Genomic DNA, 13,990 nt, shown 5'->3' with positions numbered 1-13,990 from the left:
GATTGCACACTAGCTAGTAGTTTCATTGCTGTCCAATTCAGCAAAAAATAACTAGGACTGGAAATGGAGAAGGGTTGAAGGTGTCTTGTTAGCTTGTGAGAAACTGTCTATCTCTTGACACTTCCAACCCTCTGTCTTCAATGCAGTAGACAGCTTTATCAAAGTCAGAGATCAGCTGTTGGAGTCAGGCCGTTTATGGCTAAGGCTATGTCTACATTATGAAATAAAGTTGAGTTTATTAAAGTTGACTTTATAAAATCTGGTGTTACGAAGTCTAAGTTGAGTGTCTGCATCTGTTCACAAGGTTGACTTTGTGCACCTCCATTAAATTGCCAAAGTTCAACAGTTGCAGCAGCGTACTATGGGCAGCTATCCCACAGTTCAGCCCTGTTGCGTTCTAAGGGGTTTTGCTGGTGCCTTTATGGGAGAAAAATGCCCTGCAAGCGGTTGTGGGTTTGTGGTGTCATCTTCCCAGACTGCATCCCCCTCATTCCCCTCCCTTGGAAAGCAAATGGCCATTTTTTCAGAAGGAAAAGTAGGAAATCTCGGGCAAAAGAGAACCAAACTCATGGGCTTCAGAAGGAGAGCACCTTTAGCAAATGCGCTCTGGGAGCACCCAGCTGACTGAACTATGGTGAATGTCTAGCTGTCAGCAGCTTTTTACCATGTCAACAGGTTGCTCAACTAGTTTTCCTCCAGTGAAATCACCAAACAGTGGAAGAAACTGAATCCATGAGACTGGGGAAAGACTTCATATTATTATATTAAAAAAAAAAAAAAAAAAAAAAAAGATGGAAAGTAGGGACTCCCGGGGGGAGAAAAACCACTGAACAGCTGAAGCACCCTTCACAAATGTGCTCTGGGAGCACTCAGCTGGCCATGCCATGTCAACAGGTCGCTCAACTAATCTCCCCCATGATGCCCATCCAACTTGAGAAGGAAGGAAAAGTAGGGAGGGAATCGCAAGGTGAAGCACTCAAATAAGCAGTGGGAGCGAGCACCCAGCTGACTGTACCATGTACCCGTAATGTCCAAGTGGAACAAACTGACTCCATGCGACTAGGAAAAGAGGTATGGGAACACCCAGCTGACTATGCTATATAAATTTCAACTAAACCAGGAAAGAAGGAAGAGTAGGGAATCCCAGGGGAAAGAAACAGGGACTTCTAAATAAGGAAGCTGATTGTGCATGTCAACAGGTTGCTCAGCTATTTTTTTCCCCCTTTGTTGAAAATACAGCAAACAGGCCACTGCTGAGACTGTGGCTTCTCTAAGCCACATGCTTTGGGAAGGGAGCGTACTGGAGCCAGAGGTAGGGGCCAGCTGAGGTACCAGCTGACATGGGTTGGTCTCTGGGTGCCTAGGTGGGGGCTGAGCCCCAAAAATATTAGCTTCTGAGGGAGCTATGTTGTGTCTCAGGGACCAACCAGCCACTGGGGGAGCCAGCCCCCTTTGCCACCATCCACTGGCGCTTGGTGAGCCCCAGAAAATAAGAAGTGAAAAAGCCTTCACCCTTTCCAGGCCAGGACATGCTGCTGTCTGAAAGCATAGTACACACTGCACAGCCAACATGTGGTGGAGTGGGAGCTAGCTCACCAGCTGCCTTTTGCCGGAGGGGGGGTGCTTCCCTTAACAAATATGAAGCACAGAAAAGATGTTTGTCAACCTTTCCTGCTAAATCCTGTAACATTGTTTCCACAATAGCATTGTTTGGGCCTTTTTAAATTCAAAGTTGGCATTAGGCCTCATTGCAGTATTGAGGCGAGCAAGTTGACCTTAGCGCCAGTTAAAATTGACCTAATGTTATTTGCAGTGAAGACAGTCTTATTATAAAATCAAGCTAGGTGCCTTAAAATCGACTTTGTGTTGTAGTGTAGATATAGCCTAAATATCCTTTTGAGTTACAAATGATGCTATGCTTCCTTAAAACCTAGCTGTTGCGTATTTCATGTTTATTGTAGAAAACCCTTTTTTTTTTTTTTTCCACTGGGGGGTGGAAATTGGAGCAATATCGAGGGATTTCTGCTTAATGCCGCTCATGAGTGGCAACTTTTTATTTCTCTTCTACTCTCTGGGCAAATACTTCGTACGCTTATCTTTTTGTCTTGTGTGTGCTAACATGTTGATACTGTTTTGGGTGTAGCTCCAGTAGCAGCAGAACTGCATAGACAGGACAAAGTTAACTTTTTTTTTTCCCGTCATACTGTCTGGTTCTAGTCCTAGTAAGACGTTATGAGAGTAAAAAGTACCTGTCTCCTGGATAGTCATGTACTCTTTTCGTTGTCATCAACAATAGGAAACTTCCCAAAACTTAGGCAGGCTGCCTCTGTGCTTTGTCTCACTTTCATTTCAGTCTCTCATTAGTGAATCTTCTCTTGAGGCAACATTTTTTTTTTTCCCTCCCCCGCCCCCATTCTCCCACTCTTAATTCAGATAAAACTAACTACACCTTATGGAGAGGTCAGCTTTTGAATAAAGGGAAACTTGTATGCCATGCTGCATTGAAATCTGCAACACGTCCTTACCTTCCATGTAAACTGTAAGTATCAATTTGAAAACTTTAGCAAATCTAGTGAATTCTGTTAGTTTAACAGAATTCTGGACAGTTTAACTTTCAAAATTTTAACGTGAAGATTTTCTCCTAATTTGGTTATTTAGGAGCACAAGTCCTACTTTGATTTTTTTTTTAAGAAACTTAAGCACTCAGGAAAATATTTGTCTATTAACACATGCATTTGGTTTAAACAAACTTATGTTTTTAGTGACACACAGGCTTTTCTCAACAACTCCTGTTCTGCTGGGAGAAAACTTCCCTGACTCATCTTTTTTACAAGGAATTTTCAGATCAGTGTATTTAAAAACAACCATTCTTCATTTTTTTTTTTTTTAATATTTTTGATACTATGGCCATGGGGTGGAAAAGAAGCTGACTTTTCCTTTCTCTCTGATTTCAGTCCAGAGAAGCTTAATGTTGAAACTGTTATGAGCATTGATCAATTAAAGAAGAAAATTGCACCAGCATTGTTCTATAAAGAAACTTATCAAGGGGCAAAAGAAGGTAAATGTTTTGTCTTTGAACTAAAAATTATATTTGTTAATAAACCTGAATTTTAAGACGTATTTCCTCTCCTTTTCAATAGTGTTCAAGAGTGGAATGTACTGTAGCCTTTATGAAGTTCTGGAAAAGACAAGGTCTGGAAGTAACTTGGAAGGCTTACTTCAAAAATTAGAGAGAGAAAAAATAGTAAGTAGAATGTTTGTTTGACTTCTTTTCTTGTCCAAGTTTCTGTAATATTTCAAGAAAAGGGAGTGAATCTTGCTGGCAGCTTGTCACAGATAGAAGGGCTCCATCTATGCTAGCAAGTTCTTTTGGAAACTCAGAACCCTTTTTTGAAAACACACAGAGCATTGACACACACAATACACTCTTTTTTGATCTGAAATGGAAAGAATGTGGATCTTCTTTCAGAAGCGCTCTTTTGCTCCAGATCACAGAGTGCTTTTTTTTTTTTTTTTTTTTTTTTTTTCCAAAAGCTGCTTTTGGGTGGGTGGGGGGAAGCATATGGTTGGTTGGTTGGCTTTTTTTGAAGAGCGGTCCTTGTGACACTGTGGCTGCGTCTACACGTGCACGCTACTTCGAAGTAGCGGCAGTAACTTCGAAATAGCGCCCGTCACGTCTACACGTGTTGGGCGCTATTTCGAAGTTGAAATCGACGTTAGGCGGCGAGACGTCGAAGTCGCTAACCCCATGAGCGGATGGGAATAGCGCCCTACTTCGACGTTCAACATCGAAGTAGGGACGTGTAGACGATCCGCGTCCCGCAACATCGAAATAGCGGGGTCCTCCATGGCGGCCATCAGCTGGGGGGTTGAGAGATACTCTCTCTCCAGCCCTTGCGGGGCTCTGTGGTCACCGTGGGCAGCAGCCCTTAGCCCAGGGCTTCTGGCTGCTGCTGCTGCAGCTGGGGGTCCGTGCTGCATATACAGGGTCTGCAACTAGTTGTTGGCTCTGTGTATCTTGCACTGTTTAATGAAAGTGTGTCTGGGAGGGGCCCTTTAAGGGAGCGACTTGCTGTTGAGTCCGCCCCGTGACCCTGTCTGCAGCTGTGCCTGGCTCCCTTATTTCGATGTGTGCTACTTTGCTGTGTAGACGTTCCCTCGCTGTGCCTATTTCGATGTTGGGCTGAGCAACGTCGAAGTTGAACATCGACGTTGCCAGCCCTGGAGGACGTGTAGACGTTATTCATCGAAATAGCCTATTTCGATGTCGCAACATCGAAATAAGCTATTTCGAAGTTGGGTGCACGTGTAGACGTAGCCTGTATCTTCAATCCCTGGCCCATTCTTTTGAAAGAATGGGGGCTGTGTGGATGCTCCCTTGAAAGAGCAGATCAATCTTTTGATCCACTTTTTTGTGTGTGGGTGTACTGTTTTGGAAGAGATCTTTTGGGAGAACTTCTTCTGAAAGATGGCTGTAATGTGGACATAGCCAAGAGGAAACTCCTCTCCTAATCTGAAGTGTGTACTTCATGCTAGCTGTGCTTTTTTGCTTGAAAACACAGGTACTCGTTAAACCACTTGGAGACCGAGGCTATCTCTTTCTTCTCTCTCCTTGGCAAATGACCTCTCCATATGGTATGTAGTGTGTTTTATCTTAATTGATTTTTGAAATATAACTGGCATCTCTTTATTAAATAACATAATTCTACTTTTGTGTGTAGAACACCAAACTGGAAGGTCCCGCATTCTACAGGCATTGTTTCTTTTTCAAGAACCAAGAGGTATAGTGACTTCAGGTAAGTCCATCTACTTCTGATTGCTTTCTTTTAGTTGATGTGCTCATCTGCAGAGGTCAGTTTTCGGTCAGCATTGCTCTTTTATAATGTATAAATGTAAAAGAACACCGATTGATTGATTCAGAGTGGTGATTACAGGACTAGCACCAAGAAAAGTCTTTTTACTCTTGTCATTGCAGAAGGTTGGTTTTTTCTTTTGGTTTAATTTTCTGAAAGGGTGAAATATTTATTTCCTCTAACCTTACTTCTGTCACTGAAGATTACCTTTTATATTAAAGCATATCATTAGTTATATACTTGACTCCTCAGTTTTGAAACAAATTATAAAGGATAAAATATATGCCTTTTAGATATGCAGCCATTAATTTGTTGTTTTGAAGTTATACACTTGGACACAAATGATGTTTTCTGTTTGATAAATGAGCAAAGGAAATATGCAATGAGAGAAGCATAGGACTGTCAGTTATCAATAAAGCCAGTAAAAGGACCTGAATTTTTAGTAGAACTTTACTAAATGTACTTGGAATGTAATATTAAAATGAACTATTCAGAGTTGAAGTTTTGTGCTTCTAGTATTATTTTATTGAGCTTGTACTGTTTACAACTTGCTTTGACATAGTCGCTACGTTAATGTAGCTAAAAATCCGGCCCTTCCCTGGCATTGTACGGTACTTAAACAAATAAATTAATAACCAAATCAACATGGTTCACCTCAGTTCCAGGCTTCTGAGCTCACCCTATACCTTATATCCCTTGACATTATCTAGAGTAGCCTACCTTTTATCTGTCAGCCAGGTAAATAGCACAGCCAAACAGTGGTTTATAGAACATTGACAGTCTATTGCCCTGAGGAGTCTACCATATACTCTTTTTAATTGTTATTCCAGTTGATTATTGTGTTTGCCTCCAGAACATCAATTCAGATCAAAATAAGTAGAGACAGATCCTTTAAAAATAGTATTTCGTAACCCAACATAAGTATGGTTGTAATGGGGCAGATCTGTGGTCCATCCAGCCCTGTATCCTGTCTTCTGAACAATGCTGGATGCTTCAAAGTGAAGGAACAGAATAGGGCAGTTATCATGTGACTCCTCCAGTATTGTTTAGTCCACTCAAGAGGCTCAGGAATAGATCTGCTGTGGGTTTGCATCCCTGACCATTGATGGCCCTATCCTCCATGAACTTGGATAATTGGCTTCAAAAAGAGTGATAGTTTTGGACTTCACAACATCTTTTGACAGTGAGTTCCAGAATCAACCCATATGTTCTGTGAAGAACTACTACTTTTTGGTTTTATTGTTAAACCTGTTGTCTGTCTTATTGGGTGTCCCCCGATTTCTTGTTTAAACAGCACTTCATTTTCTCCACGATTGATTGCTACTTGTTTTTAATAGAGCTGTCTGCTATTTCCCCCTTCATTGACTCCCACCTCCAAGCCAAACACTCCGTTTTTGTTTTAGGTTTTGTTTTGTTAAATACCTCCATGTATGGAAGCTCTTCTGTATTCTTAATTTTTGTTGCTCTTCTCTGTACCTGTTCCCTGATATCTCTTTAGAGAGAGAGGTGGCCAAAACTGCATGTAGTATGTTCTACATTTGGTCACACCATAGTTTTATTGTGGCTTTATGATATTTACTCTCTTACTATATATTCCTTTCCCAGTGGTTCCCAGCATTCTGATATTTCTTTTGACTGCTGATTATACGTTGAGTGGATGTTTTCAGAGAAGTATCCAGTTATTTCAAGATCATGTCATTTGAATGGTGAAGCTAATTTAGACCTCTTCATTTGGCCTGTGTGGCTGGGATGATTTCTGATATGCATTACTTTGTGATGTTAACAACATAGGTGAAATTCAGTTATTTTATTATCCAGCTATCCAGTTTAGTGAGGTCCTTTTGACTTCTATCAATCAGCTTTGAACTTTCTATCTTGAGTAATGTTGTGTCCTTTGCCACCTTACCGTTCTTCCTTTTTTCCACATCAATTATGAGTATGTGGAACAGCACAGGTCCCAGCACAGATTTTTGAGGGGGCCTCCCTGTTTACCTCTCTCCAGTATGAAAATGAACTGTTTATTGATACTTTGTTTCCTGTCCTTAAGAGTATTTTCGCTTTTATCCCAAGACTGCTAAGTTTGTGTCGTCTTGCTACCTTCTCAATGGATTTTTGAAATTCCAAGGATACTATATCCACTGGATCGCCCTTGTCCATGTGTTTATTGATCCCTCTCAGAGAACTCTAATAAATTGGCAAAGCAGGCTTTCCTTTAACAAAAACTGACTCTTCTCCAAACAAATCGTATTCATCTGTATATGATTCGTAAAGAACAGAATTTAGTTCCAGCCAACTTGTCTAGTACTGCAGTTAAATTTATCAGTCTGTCATTGTCTTTAGTTGCAACCAATTTGCTTAATTCTTGAAGCTAGGAGGCTTTAAAAAAACAAAAACTAGTTTTACATTAGTGATCACCTGGCACGCATACCTTTTTTGAGAGAGAAATTATATACCACAGCTAGTAGTACTGCAATTTTAGTTTCCTTCAGAATCCTAGAGTAAATAGTGGCTGGTCCTAGTGACTGTTTAATAGGGAGAAAAATAATATCCCTGTTGAAGTCTTTAGGCTGTGAGTTTTTTCTTCCTTCCCCAGGATCTATCATCTATTGTTTATATATGATGGTCATCTTTCTCAAGAGAATATAAACATGATAGGTGTTGAAACAAACAAGTAGATATGGTCCTCTCTTCTACCTTTTTATGTAACAGCCTGTTGCAGTTAAGAGGAGTTGCAGCACACCACACAACAGACAAAACTCTCTTAAAGACAATTAACTCAAATTTATTTCTCAGGGCTTTATCCAGAAATTTAATGAAGACAAGGGTTGTGTGTATGTTCTGTTTTTAAAAAAAAAAAAAAAAAAAAAAAAAAAAGATGGCGTTGAAAATTATACTACTAGTGAAGATTTTTGTCCAGTGATGGATGACTTCATCAATTCCATGATAAAGGGCTAAATATTAGGGCTGGATTTCAGACTGAACTAGGGAATATTTTTGAATCCAGGGTTTAAATTTTTGCCCTTCTCTAATCTTGTCTTGGTTTTTATATTTTGATTTTTGTGAAGGACTTAAATCTGGTAAGTGAAGTCTCCCAGTTTCTTTCTAATTTAGAAATCTTAATTAGAACTGGTATTAACTAAGGGTTTGGCAAGTTTTATTCTCAAAAACTTGTTGGCACAGAATGTGGGAAATAGTAAGAGTATGAGATACTAAATGAAGTCTATAGCATAGTTGAAGGCGGCCTTCATTGCCACAGTGATGAGTGATATAAAAGTGTATAGAAAGGCAATGTAGTGATGAAGGCTTTGAGGCTGATTTTTGTTCATCAGACTGTCATCTTTGTTTTGGTAAGTAGATGCAGGACAGATGATAGACTGGATTTAGATAATCTTGCCATAGCTATAATTGCCAGAATTTGAAAATGTAAAGTTTAACAGCCATATATATTGTTGGAGCTTTCTTAATGACTTTTTTTAACAAGGGGGCTTTCTTTCCTCTCATCACAGTGCAAAAAAAGGTTCCCTTCGCAGCACAGAAAAGTTCAACTAAATCAGTATTGCCGGAAAACCATGAGATTATGCCAAAACTTATGAAGTTTATTCAGTCACTACACTTTGCTTTAATTCAGTCTCGCAAAGACACTACTGCAGAGTTCAATGCAGTTGTGGAAAAACACATAAATGAATATTTGAAGCGAAGCATTAGTGGTTCGAGCAAATATAGGGAATTTGTATTGTACCCTTATGAATCACGGCTGGATGACAGAAAATTTCTATATCCTGCTCCAAAAAACAAATCCCATATTGACAGCTGCTTGCGTAATTACATCTTTGGTGCTGAAGCCTATCAACTGCCTGTTTGTAAAGCAAAAGAATTGATGGAGGGAAATCAGAAAGTTCAGCAGTTCAGTCCCATTTCAGATTATGAAGCCCCAGAAGAAGAAACTGACTTCACGAATGCAAAAGCTGGGAAAAGAAATGGTTCTAAATGTGAAGGTGCTGTTGCCAAGCAAAAATCCCCTCACTGTGGGGATTATGACCCTGATAGACTGAAAGAGCTGATTAATTTAATTCAGTGCAAGAAAAAAAATGTAGGTGGTGAATCTGATACAGAAGACAATAGAAATAAAAGTGGACTGAAACGAAGACTACCCAGTCACTCTGAAAATCTGCGGAAGCACTTAAAAATGAGTGAATCTTCAGAAAATAGTTGCCACTATGAAGGTGAGAAACATAAGTCACGTAGAACTTGCTCCTTAAATATTAAGACTGCATTCAAAATTTTGAAATAAAGTGCTTTAGGTAAGACTATTGGAATGATTTTTGTTGCTTAGTGCTGTTCAGGTTATCCACAGTTCCTTCACTTATAAATATTAGGAGGAAAGATTGTCATTGGACATCTTTCTAAATATATATGACCTCTCTGCCTCTCTTTTTAGCTGCCATGAGCCCCAAGCAACTTCCGTTGGCTCCAATAAAACCTAATGATGATCTGCAGCTCTAGAAATAAATCACTAACTCTTTGAGAATTTGCCTATAACATATTTTGGAGGCTGTAGATATGAACATGTTCTGTGCATTTAGGGTCTTTATACAAATTGATACCCTACATTTTTTTTGTAAAACTTTAGTATTTTAAATAATTGTCTGCCCAGCCAGAGGTTAATAAAGAGCTCATCAGCTTTATCCTCATTTCCAACATCAGCCCGTGGTGAGCAATCAGCCACTTAACTTGCACATCTGTTGGTATAGTTAGGCACAGCTCACTTTGGTTGCACATTGCTGTTCCTGGCCAATAGGCACTATGAGATGTGGCATGGCTCAGGATACTGCTTCTTGCTGCTCCCATTGGCTAGAAAATGTCAGTCTGCGGCCAAAGAGAGCTGCAGGTGGCTGTGCCTGCAAACACACAAGTAAATAATATGTCCGGAGTGCTGCCAGGGGCTAACCCTGGTGAACAGTAGTCTCCCTGAATGCGCATACAAACCTGACACAGTAGCTTGGAAAGGCAAGCCCAGCAGTCATTCCTAATGATAATCAACAAAACATTGAAACTCAGTATAACTGACACCAGCACTTTTAGCTATTCAATTTATCTAGGCAGCAGCTTACCTGATGTGCTTATCGCATTCTTTGCCGGGGGGCGGGGAGGGGGAATGAAGAAAACAAACTTGCAATTATCACATTACTGGTTTGTGTGTTTACTATTTTCCCCACGTCTCTAAAACAAAAGACATGTACACCTTACTGCCTGGGCACAAGATAGTAAGACTCCTGTGTTGCTAAACAAAAGATTTTGATTTCGGAAGAGTGCTGCAAATGTGTGTCTGCCCTTTTTAAAGTATCTTTTGGTCTGCTGCAGACACACACATTTTCTATAGCAGTGGTGTCCAAGACAAATTTACCCAATCACCTGAAAAAAATTAGGAAGGAGGACTGTTTTGGCTTTAGAAATCAGTTCTTCTGGAATCGAGATCCCATGTGAGCATGCAAATGAGGTGTGATATTAAATCCATGCCTCATTTGCATTCCTGATTGGCCACATTTGCATGTCCCAAGAGGGGCAGTATAGCCATAGCCCATGTGGATTATGGGGTTTTATTCTAGAGCCTAGGAGCATGTTTAGAAAGATGACTTGATAATCAAATTGCTTTTTTTTCCCTCTCCCATCCTCTTTTTTGTTCTGAAGGAGGAAGAACCTCAGAATCAGCACAGTCTGTTTTGTCATTAATTACTGGTCTTGGTGGACATGATACTGATTTGAGACAACAAGATGCCTCTGATCCTGCAGTTACAGACACGCATGGTCTCATTAAGTTACTCTTAGAAACACTAGCTAGTGCGGGACGCTTGGATACATCATTGGCGCGATCTGTAAACCAAGCTTTAGGATTGGACCCTGATGAAATAGAGGCTTTAAGGCAAAAACGTGAATATGAATCAATTCCAGTACAGGATAAGGAAGAACATGTGTTTCCTAATATTGCACAAGATGAAAACGTAAATTTCAAGGATCCACAAAGCCCAGTGATGTTGGAAACTGAAACACACGCAGCCTATCCTACTGATGTTGACCTAAGGCTTTCTGCTGGTGAAGTAAGCATGGACCACACACTGCATTTAAAAGTAAGTATTTTCAAGTGAAGAATCCAGTATACTGTACTTATGGTTGTGAGAATTTCTTTTTGATTGGTTCCTATGAATTGTGTCCAAGTCTACTTGGGCATTTGTTTCTCCACAAGCTTGTGCTTTTCTGTTTTCCGGGAGCCATACTTAAGATTTCTGTACACTAACATTTCTTTTTTTTTTTTTTTTTTCCCCAGTAAATATGTGCTCCTGGCTATTAGGTACATTGCTTAAGTAGAGAACCTCTGAAGAGTAAACATACCTCTGTTCTATCCTAGTTTTTCAACTAATGTCTTTCTGCTTGTGGGGGAGCTCCAGTAAAAAGAAATTGGTGCTCCTTTGCTTAGGCATTTAGCCCTCCTGTTAAATTTTAGATTTGCGCCCCCCCCTCCGCCCCCAGTAGGGACTGTTAGCTAACAGTCCATCTTTCTACTTCTTGGAAGGATCAGACACCTTTTTTTATTCAGCCTCTTAAATGATTCATGGTGTTGCTTGTTTGTGGAGTATTGATTTATGTTTTATGGGAGCAGGCATGGCAATGACTTTATAATGGGCCCTGTGTGCCACTCTTGCTTAGTCACCTCTTCTCTGTCTAGAGAATGGAGAGATTTACTGTTTTCAAATTTCTGCTACCATCCCTCTGGGATGACATTAAATCCTGCTGGGATGAGGTCTGCTGCACTTGGAAGCCCAGTAAGGAGAAGCTGGGGTGCCCAAGTTCCCTTCCCACCTATATCTAGGTATTGTGCATTCCTTAAATTCTGCCTTCCAGAACGTTATGGTGCAGGGGATCTTCCTTCTCCCTATTGATTCCTGCAACCAGGTTTTTGTGGGTAGGTTAATGAGCTCCCCAGTCAGATGTGTCCAGTTCTGGTGCGCACAATTGAATGGTTGAATGGATTAAACTGGAGAGTGTTCAGAGAAGAGCCATGAGAACAATTAAAGGATTAGAAAACATGCCTTCTGCTGATCAGCACATTGAGGTTGAGTCTGTCTTAATAAAGAGAACATGAAGAGCTTAAGTGCATTCCATAAGAATCTACATGGGGAATAAATATTAGATAATGGGCTCTTCACTCCAGCAGAGACCAGTATAACACTATGCAATGGCTGGAAATGGAAGTTGAATCCATTCAAACTGGAAATAAGACTACAGGGGTATCCCATCTGCATTTTCATGGGTGAGAAATTCAGGATCTATAGCCAGGCCTACAGTATAAACTTACCTTGGTATAACTACATTTGTTGGGGGTGTTAGCAACAGATAAATGTCACGGTACAGACAGCACTGTGTCAGTGCAGGGGCTTGTCCTATCTACACAAATACCTTCTCTCAAGGAAGCAGATTAACTGAGTTGACATAGTGACACTTTCTCTGAAATGCTGCAGCAGTTCTGTGCTACTTTGAAGGTTGACCTTCCCTCACGCTCAATGTCTTCTGACCACAGAAAAGGACAGTCCACTTCCTATTTAGTTATTGCTAGTGGGCTTCAAGTATATATTAAGGAAGCATGAATAGCAGATGAATTTCCATGTATTAATGGGAATTAAGCCTGGCATTTTTCAAAATGGTGCCCCCCCATTGAAGTCAGTAGGGGGGGAACAACTCCTGTTGATTTCAGTCAGGCAAAGAGTGCCCAGTATTGAAAATACTGCATTGGAAATCTCTCCTGAAACATGACCTACTGGACCTAGAGAGAATGAGTAGCCTGTAAGTCGCCCATACCTACTACCCTACATTATTGTTTGAATGATGGAGTTGCTCCTCCTTACAGTGTTTGGTTGAGAACTCCAGTCCAAGAATCTTCTAGGCAGGTTTTTCAGATTAAACAATGGGAGGATGTCAGCAGTTATTACCCAGTTCCTAAGTTATTAGAGCTTCCTGATGAGAGAGACAAATTGTGGTTCTAATTGTAAATAACACTTATGTAAGCAGTTCTGATTACCTGAAAATGTTTTTCAATGATGTTTCAGTTGTGTGTGGCAGGGTGGGGCCAGGAGAGGAAAAGACAGGAGTAAAAACAGCAGAAGTGGAGCTGACAAAGTGAGAGCACCTGAGGAGTAGGCTGACCTAAATCAAATAGGGCCAGCTGATGCCACTCAGGGCTGCCTTTTTATAAGCCATTCTCCATGCTGGGGAAGGGGAGGGTGATGAAGGAGAGTTTGGAAGGCAGGTGAGGAGAGGGAAGGAGACTTGGAGGAATGCTAGAGACTACAGAAGAGGAGAGGAGCCTCAGCCACCTGGGGGGCTGGACTGCCCCAGTCCAGGGGGGCCCTGAAGCTCAACCAGAGACTGTGAGGAACTGGTCAGCCGGAGGAGCCAAACAAAGGAGGGGACTTGCTGCCACGGCTACCACTAGCAGGAGGTGGTACTGGGGGAGTTGCTTGAGGAAGTGGCCAAGGGAGAGGAGCTGCAGGGGCAAGGGCGAAGGGAGTCAGACCTCCCTGGTAGAGGCCATCCAGGGTCCCTGGGCCAGAACTAGTGGGTGGGGAGCAGGTTCCCCCCTCCTGCCCCAAGCAAGGGTAACGTGGTTCGTATGGTGGGGCCAGTGGACTGAAAGGAGGACCTGGGGCCTAGGACTGAGACTGACCCTTCCACACCAGGATATAAGTTGTGTGTTTTTGAGGCTTCACAGAGTTACCTTCAGGCCTGCCAAAGGAAACCCGTGTGTCACAATTAAATACAATGTGGGAAACATTGTTAAGCAAAAGTGCTGTGTAACAAGCCACTTAATTTTAAGTGGGACCTTAACACTTCTGAAGCCCTAGAACAGAGGTGGTTCTTCAAGTGGTCCCCGTGGGTGCTCCACAATCGGTGTCGGGCTCGCCAGGTGCCGCAGATTGGAAATCTTCCAGCAGTTTCTCCTGGATTGCGCATGCGCTGGCGCGCGCCGCCCCTCTCCACACCCCTGGCCACGTGCACGATCCGGTCCCCGCCAGTTCCTTCTCAACCGCCATTGGCTGCAGACAGAATCCACTCAGGCTAAGACCAGAGTTTTTTCCCACGTGTAA

The 13,990-nt window shown here is 41.5% G+C and overlaps 1 protein-coding gene across 5 annotated transcripts in view; it reads left to right on the top strand.

Annotated features, from left to right (window-relative positions):
• The window catches only part of TASOR (transcription activation suppressor), a 59,097-nt gene that overhangs the window by 23,722 nt on the left and 21,385 nt on the right, over window positions 1–13,990 (top strand). For all 5 annotated transcript variants that reach the window (XM_075005599.1, XM_075005600.1, XM_075005598.1 and 2 more), the window contains exons 9-15: window positions 2,434–2,539; window positions 2,955–3,058; window positions 3,141–3,244; window positions 4,563–4,635; window positions 4,722–4,796; window positions 8,360–9,076; window positions 10,542–10,978. In XM_075005599.1, coding sequence (XP_074861700.1) covers window positions 2,434–2,539; window positions 2,955–3,058; window positions 3,141–3,244; window positions 4,563–4,635; window positions 4,722–4,796; window positions 8,360–9,076; window positions 10,542–10,978 — 1,616 coding nt within the window. The remainder of the gene's footprint in view (window positions 1–2,433; window positions 2,540–2,954; window positions 3,059–3,140; window positions 3,245–4,562; window positions 4,636–4,721; window positions 4,797–8,359; window positions 9,077–10,541; window positions 10,979–13,990) is intronic.

Source organism: Carettochelys insculpta, chromosome 11 (assembly GCF_033958435.1).
Source record: "Carettochelys insculpta isolate YL-2023 chromosome 11, ASM3395843v1, whole genome shotgun sequence".
Taxonomy (NCBI): domain Eukaryota; kingdom Metazoa; phylum Chordata; order Testudines; family Carettochelyidae; genus Carettochelys; species Carettochelys insculpta.
This window is presented reverse-complemented; position numbering and strand designations above follow the sequence as displayed.